At 37.3% G+C, this 26,977-nt stretch overlaps 3 protein-coding genes across 4 annotated transcripts in view; 1 reads left to right on the top strand and 2 right to left on the bottom strand.

Annotated features, from left to right (window-relative positions):
- Nucleotides 1-1,876: 1,876 nt before the first annotated feature.
- Nucleotides 1,877-4,399, bottom strand: dnajc28 (DnaJ (Hsp40) homolog, subfamily C, member 28). Its single transcript, XM_033981423.2, has 2 exons — nt 4,335-4,399; nt 1,877-3,044 (listed from the first exon to the last, which is right to left on the bottom strand). The coding sequence occupies exon 2, from the start codon at nt 3,029-3,031 to the stop codon at nt 1,877-1,879; it is 1,155 nt and encodes a 384-aa protein (XP_033837314.1). The 5' UTR covers nt 3,032-3,044; nt 4,335-4,399.
- Nucleotides 4,400-8,880: 4,481 nt separating this feature from the next.
- capn7 (calpain 7) lies at nt 8,881-24,536 on the top strand. Of its 2 annotated transcripts, XM_033981051.2 has the most exons (21): nt 8,881-9,241; nt 9,809-9,917; nt 11,025-11,182; nt 11,383-11,450; nt 11,684-11,902; nt 12,472-12,558; nt 12,621-12,747; nt 13,551-13,636; nt 13,723-13,816; nt 13,886-14,032; nt 14,498-14,604; nt 14,856-14,976; nt 15,038-15,182; nt 15,644-15,743; nt 16,288-16,423; nt 16,962-17,037; nt 17,130-17,275; nt 17,797-17,859; nt 20,972-21,102; nt 22,005-22,097; nt 22,702-24,536. In XM_033981051.2, the coding sequence occupies exons 1-21, from the start codon at nt 9,140-9,142 to the stop codon at nt 22,844-22,846; spliced, it is 2,460 nt and encodes an 819-aa protein (XP_033836942.1). In that variant the 5' UTR covers nt 8,881-9,139; the 3' UTR covers nt 22,847-24,536. The 2 variants fall into 2 exon arrangements, with proteins under 2 accessions (XP_033836942.1, XP_033836943.1); XM_033981052.2 differs by lacking the exons at nt 16,288-16,423; nt 17,130-17,275 and having other exon boundaries at nt 8,929-9,241; nt 22,702-24,220.
- The window catches only part of sh3bp5b (SH3-domain binding protein 5b (BTK-associated)), a 29,938-nt gene continuing 27,487 nt past the window's right edge, over nt 24,527-26,977 (bottom strand). The window contains exon 9 of the mRNA XM_033981722.2: nt 24,527-25,722. Coding sequence (XP_033837613.1) covers nt 25,511-25,722 — 212 coding nt within the window. The 3' untranslated portion in view covers nt 24,527-25,510. The remainder of the gene's footprint in view (nt 25,723-26,977) is intronic.

Here is a 26,977-nt window from a genome sequence, read left to right as displayed (position 1 = left end):
TGGAATCATGCTCAGCTATATTCGCTCTAAAAAGCTGGAGAATTCAAATGACCCCTACCATCAGTACATTGCCTTTGATTGGTCCAAGGAGATGAGTCCAACCGGGGCTGTGGCTCAACTTCTCAGAGGGGGCAACAGCACAAGCAACAAGGAGTCCACCATCATCTGCAACCCTGCTACTCAAGAACAGATACAAGAATAAAAAAAACGTGCTTGTTTCCAGATGGTACAATAGAAAATAGTGTTCCACTGTCAATGGTATTTTGATTAGGAACATTCAAAAATAAAATTCCCTTTGCAATTAAACCAGGGATGTGGGAGAGACTTGCATTTTAAAGCCACAGTATGTAACCTTTTAATGTAACCAAAAAATGTAACCAAAAAATGTTGTGTCTTGAGCAAACTACATCTCCACAAACTTGGCCTGCAGGGGGGCTTCCTGTTGCTTGTTTCTATGGAATTGGAAACAAGTAGATTTAAACAAATAGAAATGCTTTGACTATAATCTTCCACAGTATGACATAAAATGTATCTGCCTCCATGGACAATGACCTAAAGTATGGGTTTAACTTTCCATTTCCATGGAATCATGCGGGTGACGTGCCACCTTCAAAATGTTTCATACTGTGCCTTTTAAGGTTTTAAGTAATGAAAATGAACCATTTGAATGATTTGCTATATTGACCACCAGTCTGTGGCCTTCAACTTCATGTATTTTCCAATGATAAAAATGTTTTAGACACTCTACAGGTTTTGAAGGTTTTATCCATAATATGGAGCTGTGAAGTGATGATGTCATAACTCTAGTTCAGGGCCCTACAGAATTTCGTCCGTATTGACTATTTTTGGAGTGTAGCAGATTTTAATCTGCTTCAAGCATTTATACAGTGCTGTTTAAAATGTTTATTTGCACAAACACCAAGTATCCACTGGTCTGCCTTCAGGAATACTTTTCAGACATTAATAATCTTTTTTTTCAGTATATTGTACTATTGTACTAGGCCTAAAGTTAATTTTTTTTGACAAGTTATTATATTACTATAGTCAGTTCCATATGTAAAAGATGAGCTATGTAATATGTAATATGTAATAGATCGCCCTTAAAAAAAAAACTACTTCCATCCCAGTTGGATTTTTCACTGGGTAAAAGAATATTTTTGTGACTACACAAATTCAGAGGACTACACATATCAATCTGACGAGAGCCAGATTAGGTATTCATGCCAGTGTAATACATTTACAAATGGGTTCATTCTGCAGATATTTTCTACTAAAAATGTTATCTACATTAATGCCACTAGATGTCACTATAGACACAACTAAAATGAGCACACACTTTTCAGTCTACAGCATATTTGGCTGCAGTGGCTATACTTTGTTGGCTCTAGTGTAGTATATAAATATGAATTGATTTCATATTTTAAAAGTGCTTGGAAAGACCCACATTTAAATGGAAATAGAACAGGGAATACCAAAATGTGTTTTGTTTTAATGCAGATGAACTCTCATGCTATTGACTGAACTAATAAGTCTAGAATAATGTTCAACGCAGCTTGTACTAAAAAGTTAACACATGGCAATGAAGTACAGGATATACATTTATTTTAAAGTTTATGTCATTCAGATTTATTTTTTTTAATTATTTCACAGAAACAACAAACAATATAGTGCCATATATTAATAGCTTACTATCTCTAAAATGTTTGGAACACATTCAGAAAGAACTTATATGTTCAAACAAATCATATAGTATCTTGATACAGATTTTGCCTCAAGTATTATGCAATGTTTAAGAGAATTCCATAGCATTGCACTGAAATAAGTCAATCCTGTGCCCAGTTTTTACTTTGTTATTACATATTCAGAATGAAAACAATCATTTGAAAAACCTGTGCATCCATTTCATTAGTCCTGCTTTAATAGTTTGGGGTTTATTTTGTGCATTGGCTCTTTTCCTCTCCTCTATTCTTCTCTCTCTATCCTGCCCCCTTTCCTTCTCCTGCTCCAGTCTTTGCTGCTGAGCTGATTTCTCTACCCGCTCAATCTCTCGGGACAAACTGAAGTGCACCATTTGCATCTTGATCATTGGAACTATCAGATTGTAGTTATCCACCAGTTTATTTAGCTTGACCACATCCTCTCCCACAGAAGCACACAGCTCCTCCCAGGCCTTCTTCTCCTGACAAGTCATAGGTTCACCAAACCTTGTCCTAGCTTCCAACAACCTATTCCGCACATGGGTCGACATTTCACGAATATCTCTTTGAGTGACCACCCATGGGGGCTGGTAACCGTTGTCAATGAGAATACGGTTCAGATTATGTGTCATTGGATCAGCATATGGATTGTGCTGGAATTTGTTGAGTGGTTTTCCAGCTCCACTTAAATTCCTAAAATCCCCGCGTGCCATTGATTCTTGAATGAGATCTTCTACTAGCCTTTCCACAGCTTGAGTGATTTTGATCTTACGACTGCGCTGACGCATGTCTCGCTCCACCAGTGCACCCTCCTCCGCTGCCGCCTTTTCATGTTCTTTTTGCCGGTAGTTTAGCACCTCCTCGGAAGCTCGGTCCACGCGGATTTGCCTGTACTGGCGTTCCCTCTGGCTTGGCGTTCCAGATCCTAAACCTTCATAGCTCAGGTAGTGTCTATGTGGGAGAGCGGCGCCCTTTGATTTTCCTTCCTCATCCTCTTCTATTCCTTTATGTGGGCGTTGTTTCTTGCTCTGATGTGCCAGTACAGCGCGGTATGCCTCTTCCACTCTGGCAAATAACACAGGGTCAGCAGTGGGAGATCCAGAGTCGGGGTGGTAGAGCTTGGCAAGGCGGAGGTAGGCTTCTTTGACCTGGGCAGAGCTGCTCTGAGCTTGGTCGGGCAGTTCCAGAAGTCTGTAGCTCTCCTGTAGGCTGCGGCTGATCTGGGGATATGTGCTGCTGAGCCACCGGAACAGCACCAAATAATGAGGTGAGATGAGTAGGGCTCGACCATGGTAGATTTTCAAATGACAAACCAAGAGATGGGTACATGACATTGCTGGTGCGCGCCTATGAGGAATGACAGTAAAACATTAATAAAGTATGTCATTTTATAATAGTAATAATAACAAAAATAATAATAATAATAATTAAAGCAGAGGTGGGTAGTACTCAATGACATTTACTTAGTTACATTTATTTATTGAAGTAACAGTACTCTTGAGTAAGCATTGGTTCCTCTTGCAACTGTGAGTAAGTCAACAAGTGACAAAAGCTTTATGTTGACAATATTACATGATTTGAACATTTGTGTTTCTTGCACCACTCTGTCAGTTATAATGTAGTCCTTTCAAAATGTTATGCATTTTTAATGTTTTGTTTTCTTCAAATTACATTGACTTCAAATTATAAGTCAGATTTCATACCATCAGTTACACTTTAAGATATTCTTACTTAGTAGTAGTAGTTTAACAAAAAAACATTTATTTAATTTTTTTTTTTTTTTTTTTCTGAGTACTGCTTGGAATTTGTACTTCTACTTGAGTAATATTATTTTGAAGTAACATTACTCTTGCTTGACTACAATTTTTGCCTACTCTACTAGACCTGTAACAATATATATTATATCAACTTATTGTTCAATAGATGGAACAATCATTTTGGGGGGTCAATATTTATCATGGATACTTTATTTTGCACAAGTGGGAACATTTTGGTTATTTTTCTGCACTATAAGATTTGAGATGTAGAAAGTTGAATGATGAACTCCTATGACTCATTATAGATACAAACTAACTACTTAAGTGTTGCATTCTGTGTTTTATTTATTGCAGTTCATTTTTTAATTTAATTTTTTTTTTTTTTTTTTACAATATTGTACACTTAGAAAATTTTTGGGGGGATTATATGGACTGCTTTTGGGTTTGGTTTCTATGTTATCGTTTACTTACTACATTTCTTTACTATGCACAACGTAAGCATAACTGTTATCAGAACAGGCTGCAAAAGTGCACTGGGCATGTTTTTAGCACTCTACACAACATAATGCTCTGCAAAAATGTTATGCAGGGGTATCAAAAAGATAATAATAATAATAATAATAATAATAATAATAATGTAAAATAACTCTTATAAATAAAGTTAGGTGACTCAGTGTACTTAATTTATGTACATCGATCACCCCTTCAATGAATATATAATTTCATGCAAGCCGGAGTCAAAAACAATCAACCAACCTTTGAGGCTGGTGAACTGATCATGCTCCGAGCCCTAATCTAGCCGCATTTGGTGTCAAGCCCTCGTAACGATTAATAGTAAGTAACGCGAAATATAACTCATTTAAGCTTTAATCTTGCAAACCTGTTTTAATACATAAGAGGGGCAAAGACCGTAGCTCTCATAACTGTCAGAGGAGACTGGATGTTTTGATTCGACAGCGGAAGTGTTTTGATTCGACAGCGGAAGTGTTTAGTTTCTAGTCTTCTAAGGTTATACTGCCCCCTAGTGTTCACCTCGAGGAGAAGCAGGTGTTTTATTAGCTCTGATATAAATAACGACCTGGAGAGACCGTCGCCAGGGTAACCTATAGTAAAGAATGTTCCAGCAGATATGTTGTACACATACACTGTATAAAGAAGTACATATACAGTCTTTGATTGTACAGGTTGTGATTGCGAGTGAAGAATTCTACTTAAGAACTCAACTCAACAAACTAAGAAGGAGCGAAAAAAATATATAAAAATCACTAATTTTTCCTTTATACTTTGATAAATGGGCTTTTTGTATTTGTACTTTAACTAATAATCAAACTAATGTGAACAAATTTTGAAAAAATATTTAGATAATAAATTATTATTTTATATTAATAGGTGTGAACTAAACAGAATACTTATGAATACTTGTGTCCATATTACGTATTGACGCACAAAGATTTGATTTTGTATAAAACATAGACCAATGCACTGTTTTTAGGGTGAATATTCATTTTCATAATTCAGAAGAAAAAAGTCCTGGCAAAGACAAGCAGAGTTCCCTTATTAGATTATTTGAGCTATAAATAATGAACACTTTCAATTAGAACTTTGCTCTTCCAGTTACAAGATGGCCGCCGTATTTGTCATGGCAACGAAACCCATGTTCTTTCTAGGCCTAATACATTAACGGCACATGGTAAATCCTTACATTAAACTTTGGAAATTGGAAGGCGACATTTCAGACTTTAAAGGAGGACTCACAAAAGATGATGACAGGTAACCAAATAACCCAGTAACGTAAATGATGATAACTGACTTGACCGTGAACTTACATTGAAAGTGGGATATTTAGATTAGATCAAGCTAATTTGTTTTTGAAGCTAAAGTTAGCTCAGTTTTCTGTCGTGAAATAACATGTTTCTGAGTCTGTGTGTGGAGAAAATAATTATTGTAGGGCAAAATCAATAGCTTTATAGACAAAAATTAGGCTAAAAAAGTAAAGTAATACATTTTGCCTCTGTACCGGAATAAGGGGGATTGATAACTTGTGTAGATGATAACAAAAAGAAAATACTTTGTGACAGTTTTTAAACTGTTTTTAGTTTAGTTTTTTATTTTTGTTTTAGTTTTTATACTTTGTTTTTGCATTGAATTTTGGGACTCTTTGGTTCATTTTCATTGACTTGATTTTATTGTTCTAAAATCCCTTCATGTTTTATCTGGAGACTTTTTGAAGTACAGAGCAGTGGGCGGAGATAGGGGGTAGGCCAAAACAGAAATTTTTGGAGCACCTAAGACAGTTTTTCAAATCAGAGATATTTGTTTTTGCAGTTAAATGGTTTTTCATTTTACCATATAAACAATGATGGGTATGTCTATAGTAATGTAGATCAGGTCTCCTAAGGCTAGACTAGCGATGACAGTGTTGGGTCGGTTCCTCATTCTTTTATTCTGACAAATCATTCTCAAAAATGTTGTAATCCCTATGATCCTTACTACAAAAATCACGCAAGACAAAACGTACTGATGTACTTAAACACTCCCTGCTGCACTGCCTCCCTGCAAGGCAATGACAGCCCAAATATATTGGACGCATTTGTAGATAAGGTTGTAGATTTATTCTTGAAATTCATCTTATTATCATTAGTTAATTAGCTTTGTCCAATATGTGAACTAGATTATGATGTATTGATAGTTTCTTGTTTGAATATTGTTAATAATTAATTATTATATGACTGAAAACATTGCTACCATCTCCTTGGGGCAAATAACAAAATGTAGCATCAGAATTGAAGTTATTATGACAAAAAAACTGTGTTAAAAAGGACAAAAACCCAACACAGGTAGTAGAAGCAAAGTTTGAACATTAACAAACTACTAAAATTCCTGTTTCCATTTTGGTTTTCATTATTATTGGTTTTGAAGCAATGTATTCCCAGATGACTAAAGAAAGGACTATCAACAAAAACAAAAACAAAAAAACCAACAACAAAAAACTATGGTGAAATGTTTAGCAGTTTTAAGATCTAAGTCTGGAAAATGGAAGCACATGGAAAAAAATGCAAAACTGATTTAAACAACATATTTTCAGGAGCCTGTGATCAATATGAGTGTTCATGGACCAGTTAAGGTATAATGTTTTACAAAAAAGGTGAGAGTGACTAACTGTAAAACTGTTGGCTAATGCTAGCTACCTTGTAATATTATTTGAGAGGGACTGATTAAAGACTAAGAAAGCCTCAGACAGAGCACTCCCAGAGAATGTTAATGGCCTTCTCAATCTGTACATTCTCCAAATATTATATTTATGAATGAAAAAAAACAAAAACACTCATACAGAAGAATCTATTATTGAAATAGAAATTTTACTTTAGGCCTACTTTATAAAAAGGGCAATAAAAATCTATCAAATCCTCCAAAATTGATGTATGAATGATGTATGAATGTCTATGATTCTCTTTTTTCTATAAAATGGACTAATTGTCAGAAACAAGACTCACAAATGGAAAAATGGAAAATTAAAAGAGCAAAAATTTAAGTCCAGCCCCATGAGAAAATGTTTCTCAGTATTTCAGAAATAGAAAACTTTGATCACAAGGCAAAAATGTTATTAAGTCTAAAATCTGTGGAACGCTAGCCCAACCAGTTCAGGTTGTAAGAGCAGCTGTTGTCCTTTGTACACTTGCCACAATAAAGTGCTTTAGTTTGAGATGCAGTCAGAGGTGCCCAGTGTTTTAACACTGTGTGATGTTTGTGTCGTTTTTAGAGAGCTGGATGAGCCGTGTGCTGGCTCCACAACGTGTGTATTTTCTGATCATAGGGCTGACGGCACTGGTGACTGTGGCCCTCATAGTAACCAGTTTTTGTAAGTACACAGAGCAGTACAGGTAATTTCAACACTCACATCATCACCTTATTGATCTGAGATTCACAGTGGAGAAATTCACTCCAAAAACAGCTGACTCTCCAAAAACATTGTTCTTTATAATTAACTTTATTAACTTTTTTATATTGCAGTTTTGATTTCTGATCTTGACAACCCTCTCAGTGAACTGCAGTATACATTCATTCTCAACAACTCCCGGTCCCGGGTTCAATTCCCAGTTTTCCTCCCATCAACTTAAAGCGCAATAGACAAAATCCTCCTGCAAAGGTAGTCCTAAGTCTAGCTCAAGATATAGAGCTGGGTTCCCTAGGCCCACTGCTCCTGACAGGTTGCTCAAGCATCAAATACTTATTTCTCTGGGGAGAACCGAACCAAAATAGTATATGTTAAACTTAACATCTGCTCTGGGGGAGATGATAGTGGTTTAGCGGCTAATCTGTGACATCAGCCCCTCATTCGACCACCAATTGCACTCACACGCCACAATAATAACATGGAAGGTTAAGTTTCTTGCCCAAGGACACAATGGCAGTATCCACTGGTCAGTGGTGAGATCAAACTAATATGTGACAAATACAACTTTTCTATGCTTGACACCAGTGATCAGGAAAGAAAATGGGAGGTTCCTGCAAAACTCCACCAACCTCACACAAACTAACCTGAAGGGAGGTAAAGAGCTATTTCTCTGATTAGTAACTATGTGATTAAAGCTATTAGAAATGTTCTTGACTGTTGCTCTGTTTTATCTTTTTCAGTAAGAATATGTAGAAACGTGACTGGCCTGGAGTGAAAGTGAGTGTGGCTGATAGAAAAAGAACACATCCAGTGACTCTAATATTTGCAAGTAGAGGTCCATGTATTTGGTGTTAACAAATACAGCAGCTAATTATTATTGAATTGTCTACAGGAGTTTGAAATCCTCACTAGTTTTTTAGACATGGGTCATATCCCACTGTCAACCCAGGACACAGGAAGACTTGGCTGATGAAAACCAAGAAATTTCAGGAAATTTCAGCATAGTAGAAATAAATGTTGTTTATTACATTTTTTTCAGAACAGATTTTACTCAAATGTTATGTGAATGTGGTTGAATAAATAGATATGTTAAAAAATCACACGTTTTTCATTTACATTGTATTATTGACATTGATAAGGACAGTCCCATGTACAAAGCATCATTTGTCAATATACGTGGAGTGTGACTCTTGTCCTGTCGTCCCTTCATATAGTTTTGAGTTTTGATTTTAAAGGTTGCAAAAATATCCAGATATTTAGTCATCAGTTGTTTTTGTTTTTTTGTAGCTGTAGAAATATGGACAATAATTATGACAAATAGGATTGACATATCAGCACTTTGATACTCGCCTGATCATTTATTTGTGAGGTTATTCAATAGTGTTTTTGCCATACCATAAAATGTACATGTGATATGAAATCTATCTATGATTGTTATTAGTAGTATTTGCAGTAGAAGTATGATATTTAAATACGATATATTTATTTGAATAAATAAAATAGAGTTATAAATGCAATAAGGTTCGAGTGCGCATGTGTGAGAACATTTACCGGAAGTGCCATGGTTGTTTGGGTTGTTGGGGCTCCGCTAGTTGTCAAATATTGAAAAGTCACGCCATGGAGGGAGAGATGAGACTACCAGAACATCAAATAGGAGCCCATCAACATGTTGTTTTTTATATTACCTTATAAGCCGTGACACGGGTCCAAAAACGACATCTGAAGGTTTTTAAAGCAGCTTTAGCGCGGAGTTGTTGCTCGCCTCTGTAGCTGTCACAGTTGTCCCGAGGATGGACTGTACCGCACTGGAACACGACGCTGTCAAATTTGCCAAAACAGCTGTTACCTACGATCAAAATGGGAAATATAACGAGGCTGTGTTTTATTATAAGGTATGTGCTGTGGAAATGGCGTCAAAACCTTGTACAGTCAGTCTCTTTTTGGCTGCCGCTGTCTATGAATCTGTGTATTTTACTTTTACTTTTGCTTAACAGTTTTTAACATGTGCAAATGATCTCAAAATAGGAATAATGTCCTAATCGATGTAGATTTAAAGTGTAAAAGCAGGACTGTGCTAAAATAACACACCTTTGTTTGTTTACTTATTCTTTATTTTAGCTTCACAGAAACATGGATCCATCGTCAACTGCGCAAATTATCAAGATCTATTATTTAATCAATTTTAGCTTATTTTGAGCTTTTAATTCCTAGATTAATAACCATCTCTTCCTGTTATGTCAGTGAAAAGCCACAAAAAAGCTGTTTGTTAATAGATCCAATATGGCGCACAATGAGCTATAATTATTATATCAAAAATTGAAATTAGTTCAGTGAAACATTGTTTATTTCCATAACTTTAGTGTAACTGGCAATCTCACCACAGCTGTTAAAACTATTTTCATTCATTTATGTTAATCTTCCAAATATTTCTAACATATTGTTATTATGCCCTTTTTTAGGAGGCAGCCCAGGCCCTGCTTTATGCTGCAATGGCTGGGTCCAAACTGGAGGGCATTCAAAACAAAGTGAGTGAATACTTGGATCGAGTACAAGCACTTCACGGAGCAGGTAAGCTTAACATCGACAAGTAATTCTATACATACAGCCTAATATATATTTGTCAATTATATATTTAGTGTACAATGCATTATGAGCACAAGGCGGTTGTCTTTTCTTCTCTCTTCTTCTGTTAGTACTCACAGTTTCCATTACTAGGTTCAGAGACTGGGTGTGGGAGCTGTACACATGACCACAGCTAGGGTGGGTGTGGTTTTAATGTTTGTAAGGCACTGACTAGCAAAGGAGGCCAATACAAAGGTCTAATATACTGTGAAATGTTTGTTTTCTATCCCATAAGAATTACAATAGCTAATAACCATATAATTCTCTTTCTTTAACAAGCACACAATTATGTATTTTATATATGAGTCTTACATCACCAACTTTCACATTTTATTTTTATGCAGAATACTTATAATTGCTTTAGAGACGTGAAAAAGTTAAAGTTGTCCTGCCTTGTGGTAGCGTGGTCTAAGCAGCAGCACTTAGGCCAGGATCAGTGTTTTGAGTTAAAGTTACACTATGTAACACAGAAATTTGACTAAACTAAAATGCATTGCCATAAAATATTCATGTATTCTTAAAGTTATTAATGTGTTTTAAAATTCAATTGCAATGAAATGATCCAGACATTATAGAATCTCTGCTTCAGTTTTAACAAAATAATTTTCATTAATCAGTATATACTAAGGCTATGAGCTGAAGAGAATGGAGATTTTTTTACTCTGATATGAACAATGACAATGCAACAGGAAGTTTGTCTTAAACACCATATTTCTTACACTGTGTAAGAACAGTGGAATTAAACTTTCCCTGCTCTGGCTTTTAAAACGAGTGATCAAATGTGTATCAGGTTCTTATCTTGTGTATCTTTAGTGTTGCCACAGTATTCAGTTTCAAACTAAATTTCAATTTATGTTAAAACTTAACATTCAATACCACAATGGAAAAATACCACCATTTTTAACTTGTACTAGTCCTATGCAGAGAGCTCTGAGCTCCTTTACCATCTGTATACAATTTTTATTGTGGTATAGAATGTAATTTGCAACAATGAATTATACTTGCTTCTTTAATTAAACAGTTTACATGTGGGTTTTTTTTCTTCTTGTTCAGTCCAGGCTCAGAAGAGCGACCCCCTGAAGTCACGGCAGCAGGTGGATCTGGAGCGGGCACATTTCCTGGTCACTCAGGCCTTTGAAGAGGATGAGAAGGGGAATCTTGATGAGGCTATCGAACTGTACACACAGGCTGTGGAGCTCTGCATTCAAACGGTATATACACCATCATACACCATGATACACTCACTAGCTTCAATAAATGATTAAGCAACAATGTTATTTGACTTAATGTTTATTGTCTGTATCTTTTAGCTTTATATACACTAATAGAAAAGTTTGACATTTTTTAATGGTTTTTTTTTTTTTTTTTTTATTTGTGAATCACTCTAAATACAACTTGTTTTTTTCAACAGTCAAATGAGACAACAGACCAAGTGTTGCAAAACAAGCTGAAACAGTTGGCTCGTCAGGCTTTAGACAGGTACTTGTTTAGTCACAGTGTTTTTTTACGTTTATACTTAAATGAGAATATTTTGTGTGGGCGCTCTTTTACCATTGTTTACCAGAGTTATTATAATGCTGGAAAATATTTGTATGTTTATTTGATTGTGATTTTTTTTTTTTTTTTTTTTTTTTGCTGAAATCTGCTAAAGTTATACATAAAGGATTTTTTAAAAACAACCTTCTTTACCCATGTTTGGTGTTTGTTGTCAGGGCGGAGGGTTTGAAGGCTGCTCCAGCACAGTCTTCTGACCGGGCAGGAGGCTCTGCTCCCCGGCCCGTCTCAGGTGGCTCTTCTGGGGGTCCAGTCAGACAGTTCTTCCCTTTAGGTCCAGACTTCAGCCTCCATGATAAACCTCAGCCTATGAGAGCAGTGCAATCCTGTGAGCCCCAAGGACAAAAGTACACAGCGGATGAGATCCAAGTTCTCAGGTCAGTCTGAGGATACTTTCTCATACATTCTCCGTCATTAAAGGCCCTGTACCTGTTTTTTCCCATGTCCCATTGCCCCAGTACATTGTATAATCAGCTCTCAAGGCCTCTAATTGTAATTTGTTTTATTATCTGATAATCAGGAATGGTGTGTTAGTCTGCTAGTTGTTGTTAGCTTTATCGTTATGCCATGGTATGTATGTATTAATCATAAAACTTCACCAGTCAAGTGGAATTTTATGAAGAAATAATCTATTTATTATTTATTATTTATTATATCAATGACCTGTTTAAAGATTCATCTAAGTCAGGGATGTTCAAACTATGGCTGCTGAATTTGCCCTATGTTCTAAGCCTTATTATAGGTGGCTGTTTCAAAATGTTAAATGCACTCATCTGAATAATGTCGACTGTTAACCTCCTATTACGGCACATCTATTTTCAACAAATTCAAATTATAAATGGATTATTCTCATTTAAAATTGTATTGTCAATATTACTTGAATTGTTTTTATTTTCTATTCTCAAAATAAAAAAAAGGCTTGTAGTAATGTGTCTTTTCATTACAGGACAACCTCCACAATTAACGGCATACCCTACGTGCCCTTTATGAGTGTGGACCTGAAGGAGCGCTTTGCCTTCCCTGTCCCTTTCTCGTGAGTATGCCCTCAGACATACACGTGTGTAATGATCAGACCTGACCTGCTCTCTTCTGTAGAGACAAAGTGGGGAAGCTGGCCCTGTCGCCCAAACAGAAGGCCATCTTCTCCCGCTGGGTCCGACCGGACGAGTTCTGCACCAACCCCACCATGATCATGTCTGTGTCCAGCTTCAGCATTAAGCAGGTCAGCTACATACAGTTCATTCAGATGCTTGTTCATTCCTGAGGATGTAGCTAGTATGTAGGGCTGCACAATAGTATTGCATTTATATCAAAATAACAGTTTGAGTTGGTGCTATTATCAAAAGGGTACAGTTATTTAGATAATAGAATGTCCTCTGCAAAGAACAAAATGTCCTGTCCTTTTATTTAAAATCTTGCTGTACCTCTCTATTTACATCTCTTGCATGGGAGTCCTGTATTAGTTTAGCTGTTCAGCAGAAGCATTAATCCTTTAAGGACGGAGCACACTATAGACCAGTATTCCTTGCCTAGAGGAAGTATCTGCATTTTTTCACACAACTACCTCTATTTTACATATCCATCTGTATTTTTTCTTTGCCACATTGAATAAGTGACTGGGAAAATCCCCGCAGCATCTCATTCGTCACCTTCGAGGGACAGCAGACGCAGATTACCGTAATGACGTTAAAATATTTAAATAGCCCCATGCCTCTGCTTTGAGATGCCATTTGAATTTACATGATAGCACAATTGGTTGCGGAGTTACGGTAATGGAAAATCCGCAACTGCGCTCTATTGGAGACGATGGCACCTGCCACTATAGGGTTAACATTTGAGAGAAGACTAATACCTGGAGTTATTGACAATTTGCACTCTGAACAGAATTCAACTTTTTAAACAAATTGCAAATCTAAATGCAATCGCAATACTTATCAGAGAAACCTTCTTTATAATTTTTTGTGCTGCCCTTTACCTAGGTCTTTATTTTGAATTTAATGCAAATGCTGTGTTAATTCTTTTCAGACAGTAGTCTCTGACTGTTCATTTGTGGCATCACTTGCTATTAGCGCGGCTTATGAGAGGCGCTACAATAAGAAACTTATTACCAGGTATTGTACAGTATTATCGCATACATATTATGTAAGATTACTGTATAATAATACAGTGTACTTTGTTTGTTTTGTGTGTGTATCAGCATCATCTACCCTCAGAACAGAAAAGGAGAGCCTGAATATAATCCCTGTGGGAAGTACATGGTCAAACTACACATCAATGGAGTGTCCAGGAAGGTACACAATGCAGCTCATTACCTTTCAAATGTGACAAACATGAATGACATTAATAAGAATGTGTTGTAGGTGATCATTGATGACTACTTGCCTGTGGACCGCAATGGAGAGCTGCTGTGCTCTTACTCCAGTAACAGGAACGAGCTGTGGGTGTCCCTCATAGAGAAGGCCTACATGAAGGTGATGGGGGGCTACGACTTCCCCGGATCCAACTCGGTGAGTCAGAGCTTCAAATGGAGGTTATTTGACCTGGAGGAGGGCCTACTCCTGCTTATAGCCAAAAGAAAAACATTTTCATGGAGATAAGATTTCACAATATGGCATAAAACTTCTCTGTCTACATGGAGAATGTTCAAAAGTATGGTTTTAATTTTCCGTTTCCATGCAAACATGCAGGTGACAGATGCCACCTTCAGAGTTATATGGTGTTACTTTAAACTAGCACTATACACCTATTAATTAATTTATAGTATTTTATAATTTTTTCTGTCACACTGCAGAACTACACTGTCACAAAGTTATGTAATGCTTTTGAAATACCTTTCATACAATTGTTGTATAACTGACTTATTTGGTATTTTGCTACAAAAGCATATCACAGTACAGAACAAAGGGGTTGAACCCAAAAGAAAACCAAAAGACGTTTTATCAAAACATCTTTTGTTCCCTATTTTTATCCAGAATATAGACCTCCATGCGCTCACAGGCTGGATCCCTGAGCGCATAGCTATGCATTCAGACAATCACTCCTTCAGTAAGGATGGCACCTTCCGCATGCTGTACCAGAGGTGAGTCTAATGCAGTCTAGTCATTTTCATGGTATGAATGTTGATCACATACAGAAAACAGACTTTTTAGCTCATAGGTAGAATTTGGTGTAATCATCCAGTAGAGGGCACTGTGGTTTATGGTACGTCTTTATTCAAGTTAACTCTCTTAGATGTTATCTGACATTAGTTTGGAATTACAACAAGTTTTAACTCAGAGTATGAGCATGATCATAAAAATACATTTGCATATTTCTTCTATTTTATTTTAGATTTCACAGAGGAGATGTCCTGATCACCACGGCGACAGGAGTGATGACAGAGGAGGAAGGAGAGAGATGGGGCCTGGTGCCCACACACGCCTATGCTGTTCTCGACATAAGGGAGTACAAGGTACAAGCCTGAATTTAAACTTTTGATACTGATGCTTATGCTTATGTTGTGGTTTGTGCAGGGAATGCGTTTCCTGCAGCTGAAGAATCCATGGAGTCACTTGAGGTGGAAAGGACGTTACAGTGAGAGGGACGAGAAGAACTGGACTCCAGAGCTGCTCAAATATCTCAACTTTGATCCCAAGACAGCACAGAAGTTTGATAATGGTATCTGGCATTATATTCTGTTTGTTTGTGTTAAGATTGTGGACCATGTGACTAAAATAAATGACTACGTTGAATTGTAGATTTTACTCTAATTACTTCTGCCTATCCACATGAAACAAAAGCTGATCCAAAGTTTAATATTTTCTTGACATAAATGAACAAAAAGGAGATACCTTTTTCACACAGGCTTCAGAAAGTTGTGCCATTATTCAACCCCCAAATGGGATTGTTGTCAGTTGAAACTATGACGTTAAGATATAAGATTAACATGGCAAGTTTGTGGATAAGTAATACCTGATAAGTAATATTGGTCCAACGTGTGGATCATCTTTTTGGATAGTTCTAGAACATGAACACAACCTATGAGACTACTAAATGTTTGGGTTAAGTAAGAGTTGGGTAAGTAGAGAAAAGCAACATTAAATCTTATCAAAATTTTATGTTTGATTTTTGCCTTTCAGGTGTGTTTTGGATCGCATGGGAGGACTTGTGCCAGTACTATGATGTAATCTACCTGAGCTGGAATCCCGCACTTTTTAAAGAATCCTTCTGCATACACAGGTCAGTACAACTTTTAATTTGAATTTTCTAATCATGACTTATTTTGGTGAGGTAGTACCTGTTGTAATTATCTATAATAGTTGTACATCAGTTATGTGGCGGTTTGTGGAAAAAAGTTGAAAAGAAAAGTGTGTTAACCTTAAACCTGTGTTATCAACAATGAAAATTCCAGCCGAAATGAAGGCATAATAATTATGCGCCAGGAACACATAAAAAATAAAGGTCATTATTTTTATTTGTGTAATCATAACTATAATTTGGACAAATGTTGGCTCTTGTTAATGTTAACATTGTGGTTGCGAGGTAACAGTTATGAAATTACATCTACATATGTCACATCTGCTGCCCGTGTCCAATCAGGAAGTGGAATTGGAAAAAAAATAATGAGAAAAAAGAACATTTAAGTTTTTAAATATAATGATTTTAATTTTATTGAAATGAGTACTCTAACCTATCATATGAACTTTAGCAATATTCTATTCTACTGAATTTTACTGTCCATAGTAAGTTCTAAAGCATATGTTTTTGCATTTCTCTAATGCAGTAGTTGGGATGGGAAGCAAGGTCCTGTAAAGGACGTGTACAGTCTGGCCAACAACCCACAGTACAGACTGGAGGTGCAGTGTCCAACAGGGGGTGCTGCTGTGTGGGTGCTCCTCACAAGACACATCACTGACAAGGTGAGTTTTTCTATATGTGTACCAATATATTAGGCAAATCATATATAAAATCTATTGAATATTCCGTCCATTCAAAATAAAATTCACATCAAGATTGTGCATTATACAAAATATCCATTTTTCTGGTTTTTGGAGGTTGAAAGCTTACATATTGTTTAAAATTGACTTTTTTAACCATTTTGTTCCATCATCAGAAACATACCTTTTAGTAAGCCTGTTCCTTTTAGCCCCATAAAAACACAGTTTTGCGATGCCGTCAAATCACATTCATTATAATTGCATAAGTCTGTTAGCAGGTCGATAAAACTTGCCAACCCTTCCTGGGGCTTGTTAATTGATTAGTAATTCCCTCCCAGTTCCCAGTATTGGAGTTCCCCTCATAACTATATAGTCAAAGATAAACATTATTTTAAATTCTAAAACATGAAATGTCAATGCAAAGGTACTCAAGAGCATGTTTAAAAGCCAATAATATAAATAATGTGTAATCTTTCTTCTGTAAAATATATTGAACATAAATATTTACCGTTTCTTGCAGGATGACTTTGCACAAAACCAAGAATTCATCACTCTTGTTGTTTACAAAAACGATGGAAAGAAGGTGTATTATCCAAGTAAGATTCATTCTTCTACATAGCCATGCAGCCAGATGCTAAATTGTGACTATAATTTAGTATCCATTTACATTTTTTGTTTTTATGTCCAGCCGAACCCCCTCCCTACATCGATGGTATCCGTATCAACAGCCCCCACTACCTGACCAAGATCAAGCTGACGAGCTCGGGCACACACACCTTCTCTCTGGTGGTGTCACAGTATGAGAAACAGAACACCATCAACTACACACTAAGGGTAAGTCAGACCTGTGGACAGGCAAGCCCGTTTAAAGTCAGAATGTATTTTTTATTTTTACAATACACCACCTATAACTCAATACATGCAGATAGATTAGTTTAATGCCACATTCATAAACATTCCAGGAAAAACAATATCATCTCTGGAGACAAGCAGGTGGCGGACCCTTTAACCAAAAAGTTCCATAGTAGCTCAGTGTCTAGAACATTTGTCCACTAACCCACAGGATGACGGTGTGATTCCAGCTCCCACAGATTGTTGTGTTCTTGGGCAAGACACTTACCCCCAGTGTCCGTGTACATCTGTGTATGAGTGTGTGTGTATGAATTGATGAGTGGTTCCTTGATGCGCTTTGAGTGGCTTGAAGGTGTAAAAGTGCTATATAAAAATGAGCCCAATTACCATAGTGCACCTTTTTAAATAGCAAAACATGGTTGCTCAAAAATATGTTTAAAAGCTTAACATGTCCCCTTGAATGTGTTAATAATCTGGTTACATACTTTGTGTTCACTCTCCAGGTCTACTCTGTCTGCAAATTCAACTTCTCGAAGATCTCCAATCCATTCACACATGTCAAAAGGGTATGTTTTTACTTCAGTTTTGTCCCTGTGTGTTGTAGGAAGAATTATTTAGCTTAACCACTTAGCGTTCCGACGGCCCGCGTCGCCTTTACGTTACAACTTTACAGCAATGTACGTGTATTTCTGCGTCACCCACACAAACAATCTACACATCAAATGAAAGCTACGGCATTCATCTTTCTGAATATGTAAACCATTTACACCTCTAATCACCACAGTGCTGACAGGAAAGCGTTTTTTACAGAGAAGTCAGAAATGTGGATTTGGACTTCACTTACCATTGAGTGCTCTGGTTCTGTCAAACATCAACATATTCACACAAAGTTGGTCTCATTCGTTCCGTAAAGGTCCAGAGAATATAATCCAGTCAAGAAATTATGTCCACAAAGGAAGTTAGAGCCTCCATGTCCAATCTGCTGCAGGAAAGTGAAATCTGTTCCGTCACGTCTCTGCATGTCTTTTGTCAGTTTCAGGCATAATAAACTTCTGACAGCGCCAACTTTATTCCTCAGCGCAAAACAGACTTGTTAGCTTGTGATTGACACCAAAGTTGGCCAATAAGGTGGGGGCTGTGGGTTACTGGAGCCGCGGACAGTGAATGAGTGCTACAGATGACTGAAAGAGTACGCCCTACTCTCCTCCTTGTTACATTACACATGTTTAGTGATGTTTTCCTCTTAAAGCCCATGAACTGCAGAACACGCTGATGCATGACATGCAGTGGTTTACTGTAAACAGACGGAGTTTGCTGCTCGCGAAAAAGAGACTGGATATAAAGATCCGCGTGTAAAATTACGTGCGCGTGTTGCGTAATTTTACGCAGCAGTTTTGCGTTTTAAACGTGACGAAACGGACAAAACAAAGGAAGTGCGCGACCGAGGACACTGTGGATGTTTGTACAAGTGAAACTAGAGGCATCTCGGACCCGGAGCGGTTCGTGGAACCGAGTGAAGATCTCCTGGTGGACCTTATGTTTTGATGGACTGGATGCTGTTCCTGATCGGTAAGCGTGGTTTATTCTGGTTTATTGTGGGTCAAATGTGTATCATGTGTAATCATTAGCATTAGCTAATGGCAATCTGTGCGCCCCGACCACCACCAATCATCACGCACACACCACTTGGGTGAAGTGTCTTGCCACAAAGACAGAACTAAGGACACAATGATAGAAATTGGTCCGAATGGGACTCGATCCTCCAACCTTCGGATTGCGGGAAGCTCTAAAGCTCCAAAGCTCTAACCACTGAGCCACTGTTGCAGAATGACTGTCTCACTGTACAATCATGTATAGTTTCCAGTGTGTTTGTTTACATTTTGAAGTGTGTGTGTGTGTGTGTGTGTTGATTGTTTGCAGTGTGTGGTTTGTAAATATATATTTATTTTTGAACCATAGCACTTGTTTTGACTGTATTTTATATACAAATATACATTTAATATTGTGTTTTGATATGATATATAAATGTACAGTAATAGAGCAGCTGGGTGTGCAGATACAGATTCCTCTCAGTGTGAGTTTTCAGTAGAGCCTCGTTGATGTCTGGGTTGAAACATTCAAAAGTTGTTGCACTTTTTCCAAACGTTCTCCAAATGTCTTCATTCGGACAGGTTTGGAGAGGCCTGGACTTACTCATGATAAAATGATTGTAAAACTCTCATTTTTATAGGTATTGACCTCAAATTTGAAATGTAAGTGGTCAACAATCTTGTCAGTTGAGGTATGGTGTATTTTTGTCCCCAGCTACCTACTGCAGCTTTCTACTTCTTCATTTTCACAAAATTTTTTTGGCGAGGATGAGAAAAAAAAAATTGTATGCGTGTTACAAAGTGTATAAATGCTCAGCAGACAAACTTACAGTGATTCTGACGCCTGTGGGTAAAACTATAGGGTGTTACCTTTACAAAGACCGCAAACTTGTGCATTTACTACTGAGGGTTCAATAATGGTGATTATTTTAATTTGGAGAGGTCAGAACAAAGGCAATTTCACCAAAATCACCCGGAACGCTAAGGGGTTATGGAACAAGTACAACAGCCTCACAAAAGCTAAAATGCCTAAAATATCTACATTAGAGGAAACTAGTCAAGGCTGTAACAAAGGACAAAATTTAAATCTGTCAACAGCACAAATCAGTGTAGGAGTGAAGACGGTTCACTGCTCATCCAAGCCACTTCTTCGGTCAGATTGCAAGTGGACACTGCCTTATATCTATCTGAAGGGAGGAGCTAAATACACTGAAACTGTAAACAGCTTTTGTTTACAGTTTCAGCCTTAACAATCCTATTCAACCTGTGATCGTCGCTTATAGTCAAGGCTGATTAAAAACATGGTAATAATAACAGAAAGAACTACATAGACCATGATCCTTTGCTCAATTTCAGTACAGGCTAACTGTTATTAAGCAGTTAATTATATGTATTAAGATAATAATGATTCACTTGTCAAGTCTTGTCAAGGCATTTTAAAACGGAAAAGTAGCATATCCCAAAAATTCTGTTCTCCAAAATAAAAATAAAAAATAGTATTGTATCCTGAGATGCATACCATAATATTGTACTGTAAGATTTGGTTATCATTACATTAGAGTGATTAAAGAAACTGTATGTATTCTGGGCTCTTATTGTTTTACAAAAGATATTATACACTGCTTTGCCAGTGCCTAAACCTGCATACTGAGGACACAAGTTTTTTCATTCTCAGTATATGGACTGGCCATGGTGGTGAGGATTCAGATCAGAGAGAGTCCTTTTATGTTTAAACCAATTGAATTTCAGCATTTAAACTGGCAACAAAAATGAGAGTCATGTGAGGCTCATTCTGCTAATCGTCTTGAGAACCAAAACACCACATTATGACACAAACAACTTGGCCTTCATGTCCGATGTTTTTGTAATTAAGAATAAATCAACATTACAGTTATTCAGCAAGTGTCTCCTTTAAGCTTATAGTTAAGTAAATAAAAAAAAAATACAAAAAGTTGTCACCATTGTTGTGGTGTTTGTTTGTGACACCCTTGCAGGACATGTAGCATTGGTGTAACTGTCATATCAGCGTAGCGTGTCTAAATGGTTCTAACTCATTGCCTATGGTGCTGTGGCCTTTGTGTTTGAACAGATAAACGGTCAGTGGAAGGGCGCAAGCGCAGGAGGCTGTGGAAACTACAAGGACTCGTACAAACATAACCCCATCTACCAGATCAACCTAGAGCGCTCTGGGCCTCTGCTCATTGAGCTCAGAGGATCCAGGTGGGTATATATGATATAATGCACTGAGAGAAATGTTTGTTTATGGGATTGTGAAGTTATAGTGCACCTTCAAATTGCCTTCATTGGAAATATTTATTCTTAAGTTAGCTTCATGTTAATAATGTGTATGGATTTGTAACTTTTTTTTTTGCTCCAGTGTGGGGGCTATTGCCATTCTTGTCAGTAGTAGTCATCCAGAGCAGAATAAAATGATAAACAAATATACAGAAACTAAAAGTTGCATACCACCTTCATGTTTTCTAGCACAATATGAGAGATAAGATGCTTTGTGTAACTTGTAACGCAACCTGCTTGTCTCCATGGAGATGTTATTCCTTTGCTTTGGAATCTTCCACAGTATGACAATAAACTTATTAATCTTGCATTTATTCAATTACTGATGTTTTTATGGCAAATAGAACTGATAAACATGCATTACCACTGTGAGCAGGGTCGCCTCTCCACAGATCTGACCTGCAAGTTAACCTGGTGGAATCACCAGCTTGTCCGAATAAAGATAGATAAGTTGCCATACATTGCAACATTCTAGGCAAAGTAATAAAATCTCTGGAGACAAGCAGGAAAAGTTACTTTGTCTACCTTTTAATTTTAGTATCTTTGTCAATTTTGAGCAGTTAAATGTATAATATTATTTTGCAAAATATGTTCAATATTGTTCAAAATGTAGTTTTCATAACATAAAAATATCATACATTTGTTTTTGTTTGGGAACAGTTACTTAACACATGGATAAAGAACTCCTTTAAGTTGTTTTATTAGCTGTATCTTGACAGTAACAGTCTTAAAACAAGCATAACAGAAGTCAGGAAAGTGTTTTTTATTGTACATATAACATGTACTGATATGTTATATAAATGTGATAAATGTGATGATGTGTGCAGACAGTACAGTGTGGGCTTTGAGATGGTCACCGTGTCCACATCCAGTGATCCCGGAGCAGCAGGTTTCAACAAGAAGAACAGTGGAGACTACAGGTACACACACAGAGACAGAGAGAGAGAGAGTTGGGTCACAATGTAAGAAAGCTTTCTTGACTTACAAAATCACCAGAAGCTGGGTTTTTCTTTTTTTGTGATCATTTTTTATTCTTTTCAGGTTAGGACAGAAATGTCAACAGAAAAAAAACAAATACTCCTATAAAAAACAATCACAAATACACAAAAGAACATAGTTCAGAAATAGACAAACTAAATTACAGACAAAGATGATAAATATATATAATATATACATATATGTACACACACACATATATAATGTACACATATACGTACACACACATACATACATACATACGTATGTTTTAAAATTAGCGGTAGTACATATAAAAGTTGGTTTAACACATGACAGGATGTCCTGTCACAAACAGGAAGTTTGTGCTGCCTTCATTGGCCACTGCAATTTCCAGTAGTTGGTGACATCATGAAAAACTGCCCTGATTACATCCAGGTGTTTCTGATAACAAACACCTGGTTGATGTGTTTAGTCCTACTTTAAATGTTACGGTGGTCCACCCTGCTTCTGTGCTGCTGGCCAAAAAAAGAAATGCATATAAATCTTTTTGTGTGTCTTTCCTTCCAGATGTGGCTTCTGTTATATGGAGTTGGATCACGTTCCCGCTGGTATCTACAATGTCATCCCCACCACGTTTCTGCCGAAACAAGAAGGACCCTTTTTTCTGGACTTTAGCACCACATCACCTGTTAAAGTATCACAGCTTCAATGAGGAACTGTGCACTAGACACCGAACAATGACTCACAACATTGAATTCAAATACAGTTGTTATATTATCATTATGTAATCCAATAAATCCCAGTGGTACAGTTGGTAATACAGAATGCAAAATATTTATTTTTATCTTAAGTCTCAGTCATTGAAAGTTAGATGGATTTTAATACATTTAATACATAATAATTTCAGTATGTCTTGGCCTAATATGGCAAGCCACAGCTGCCATGGGGCAGAGATGTGGCTGCTATTCTGTGCCAGTGGCCTCTCCATTCATGCCAATGATTGAATTATTCTCTAAAGTCACCGACTCTTCTTTTAGCATTGCACATGTTTTTTCTTCTTTTTTTTTTTTTTGGTTGCCAATTCCTTTATCAATGATTGTTCAAGAAGATATTTTATTCTCAGGAGCAGTTGGTCAGCACCACAGGGAATCCATATTGCTTTGGAAACACATACAGTTTGACTGGAATTGTTAAAGCTGGGGTATAAATAGGTCTCACAAATCGTTAATCAATCTTAATTAATATCCACATGCAACAGCTTTTTCAGGTGGGACATGAAACTGGGTGCACAGCCCAAACACAGCCAATCAGAGCGCTGCTGATGGAGCTTAATTCCGGGTTGATGGAATTATTAGTTGCAGCCAATGCACAGAAGTCTCATTTTATCAAATGCACTCTTTGGGGGGAAAAGACAAATCTACTCATTTGAAAGCCTGGTACCCCAGCTTTAAAGGCCAAATAACTTTATGTGTTGAAATGGAGCTGAAGTGAAAGTTCAGACTGAAAGACTTCTCTACTGTCATTGCCTGGAGCCCATCCACTCAGTCCACTTCCTCACACCAGACCATCCAGGCACTGTCCTGCAGCCTCTCCTCCCTCAGCTGTGTCCCCCAGTCCACACTGCAGGCAGTAGGAATTAAATGGAGTTGTCTATCACCAGTCAGCTTTTCAAGTTAATGTTCAACATCCCTAGTCTAACCGCCAACTGACAGCCAAGAGCTGTCTTATTTTGTTTTCAGAGGCAAAATAAGTTGCTGGTACATATTCATATTATAATGTATTTATTTAGTTCTTTGTTAAATACACATGTGATCACAATAAGGGGAATAAACACTGCCTTTACATTGGGGTACCTGATTTTCAAACCGTGAAAGGATGAAATGGCTATTTAAAGTTAACTAGTTCCTAGCTCTCACAAAAAGCATGTGCATATGCACAGCTTTGAAACTGCTTACTCAGCCAACATGCTCTCATCCCAAAAGAACAGCAAAGTATCGACCATTTCGGTTTAATAAGTAAATGCAGGCAGCGATCTGATTCAGTGCTGCTAGTTAAGTTATTGCCAAGTGTATTTGCCAAGTAAATCAACACAAATGTTTTTTTATGTTTACTTTTGTCGTATGTTCTGGATAACTTGCATTTTCAATAGAACTGAGAAGTTGAAACTTGAGGAAATTAAATGCAACAGATGCAGAATTGTCTATTGTCCACTGTAGATTTTTGTGGTGCACAATCACCAAGCTGTCCAAAAAAATAGCAGACCACACCCCAGAACTCTGCTACCCAGTGTCCCAGATCCTGGCTCCCAAAATCATTAGAATAGTTATGTTGACTTGAACATGTTTACCTCATCTGGGGATACAGATAAGTTTATGAAATTTAAAATAAAAATGTCACATACGTTTTCTTTAATATTCAATTTAAAATAAGAAAACCATGTTTGCAATAGGTCATATTATTTAATTCATTCAACAAAATCAGAACATTCAGTTCAAAGTAGAAAACAATACTAACATGGCACGGGACCTTAATGTTTACCGGATGTGAAATTAAACATTTACATGGAACATATCACAAAGATATAATAAACAGGACACAATAGTTTCTTTAAGGTGGCTGTGGAGAAGTCATGTGTTCCAATGCTTGCTACATTACAAGTGCTGATGCAAAAATAATTCTATGTTTTTTTGCCTTGGAAGTTAGAAGTATTATCCTTGCTGTTGAAGTATAGTAACGATGAAGACAAAGAGTAGGAGAAGATAAAGCATACAAGTTTATACTATGGAGCATATGTCTGACCACCAAAACTGCATTAGCCAGGACAAAACGTACATGAAAAAATATTAACTCCAACCTGTCTATTTAATACACTAATTTAGCATAAGGTCATGTTTTATTACAAGTGCCTCTTATGCTATCTGGTAACACCAAATTCCTTTGGTAGCCTGTAATATAAGACATAGCTAACCACTTTGTCACCACTACACCCCATTTTATTTCAAAGCAAGGAATAAACTTTTAAGATATCACAGCAATTCGCAATAATAGGACTTGTATATCTTATTGACAAAAAGTTAGCTTATGTGGAGCTTATGCCAAATATGTCATACCACCAACATATGATTCAAAATACCCAAGACTGCTGTGTGCACATTACAATTAGTGGCAATGTTTTTCATTTTGTCAAATCGGCAATTCTGTTTTATAAGGGCACAATCCAACCGTGAACCCATCTTGTTCTTGTTCATGTCCAAGTGCTTTCTCTGTCCAAGTGCTTTCTCATTCATCAAGAGGAACCTGTCCGTTTGTGTGGCATGTGAGAACAAGAATCTTAGCACAATTTGAATTAAAGTCTACTCAATAGGTCCCGGGTCCATCAGACTCCTTTGACCAAGCCTACAGTTTGCCCAGACGTTGCACTTTTCTGAGAGCAGTCGTCTGTACTTTTGTCCCCGCGGGGCCTCCGTAGGTTGAGGAAGCTAAAGCGTGCCTCTAGGCTAAATGTTTTCGAGGTGTTGGGGGTCCCACTGTTGTTGTTGCTGATCGGAGCATTGTCCAGATCGCCCTCTGCACCTTCGGCCCGGTCGCCTGAAACAGGTGAACAAAATGTCAGCACTTGATTTTACATTATTATTCATTTACATGCGTGCAAACAGGTTTAAGTCTGAAATGGGTGCTGTCCTATTTTACAAGACTAATTAATTTTGGTCTACAGACCCATATTTAAAAGAACTGTATGTAGCCTGTGCGCTTACAGCTTCAGCAGGTGGTGAAGGGAAACGCATACACCTGGGTTGAACTTAGTACAGCAGTATAGGTTCCACTGCTCTGTTGTGTTGCACGCACACATGCTTAGATCCTGGTGAGATCCTCCTCTCCTCCCCTTCCTCTCCTTTCCCTCCCCTGTGTTCCTATTCCCCTCCTTTCTACCTCCTCTGCCCCTCCTCCTCTTCCACATCCCTCTCCTCTCCTCCGCTCCTGCTCTCCTCTTCTTCCACCCCTCCACATCCTCTCCTGTGTGACTAATGGCATGTTGAGAGGGTCAGGTGGAAGCAGAACAGGTACCGGCACATGTTCCCAGAATAGACTCTAAAGCCACATCCATCTGACCTCTGCCTGGTTAGAAATAGATGTGTCGCTTTTTTGTTTAGTTTGTGAATACAGGCCACCTGAGCTTCAGGCTCCCCCACTTATCAACAACTCTAAGATCAGGAGATAGAACTGTTCTGTTCACAATCAAAGTCACAATCAAATTGGTTTGTTTTTATGTTATTTCAAAGGACCTGTACCTGATTTCTTCTCATGCATTTGAGCAAAATTTGTCCCAGTACAGATGTATTGTATAAGCAGCTTCTGAGGACAAGCTCCGTGCTGTCTGCATCTAATTACAAAGCACTTTATTATCTGAGCGCCATTAGAATTACCATGAGAGCAAAACCCCACTCTGGCCTCTGAAAGTTGGGAAACATGCTTATAAATTCATCATGGTGAATAATTAGGATGCTCGGAATGCATAAGGTAAGGAATAAATTAACCACCACAAACTGTTTAAAATTATTTAGTTCTGTTTTTCATGTTTTAAGATGGTAAAATGTAATTGGGGGCAGCATCTTTAAGGTAGTAAAACAAAACACACATTTTTTTTTTTTGCATGTGATGCTAGTAACAAACCTGTTAGCTAAAACATGCAAGTAAAATTATGGGGATCAAAATTGTGCCCAATTTATTTATTATAGTTTACCAATAAAATCGACTGGTTTCAACATAAAATGTAATCAACCTTGGACTTTGCACATAAATATGTAAAAGGAATCATTTGTTACATAAGCATGTCTTATTTTGA

The sequence above is a fragment of the Periophthalmus magnuspinnatus genome, chromosome 16 (genome assembly GCF_009829125.3).
Source record: "Periophthalmus magnuspinnatus isolate fPerMag1 chromosome 16, fPerMag1.2.pri, whole genome shotgun sequence".
NCBI classification, from domain to species: Eukaryota; Metazoa; Chordata; class Actinopteri; order Gobiiformes; family Gobiidae; genus Periophthalmus; species Periophthalmus magnuspinnatus.
Note: the sequence above shows the minus strand (reverse complement) of the source record. Positions and strands in the feature narration are given on the sequence as shown.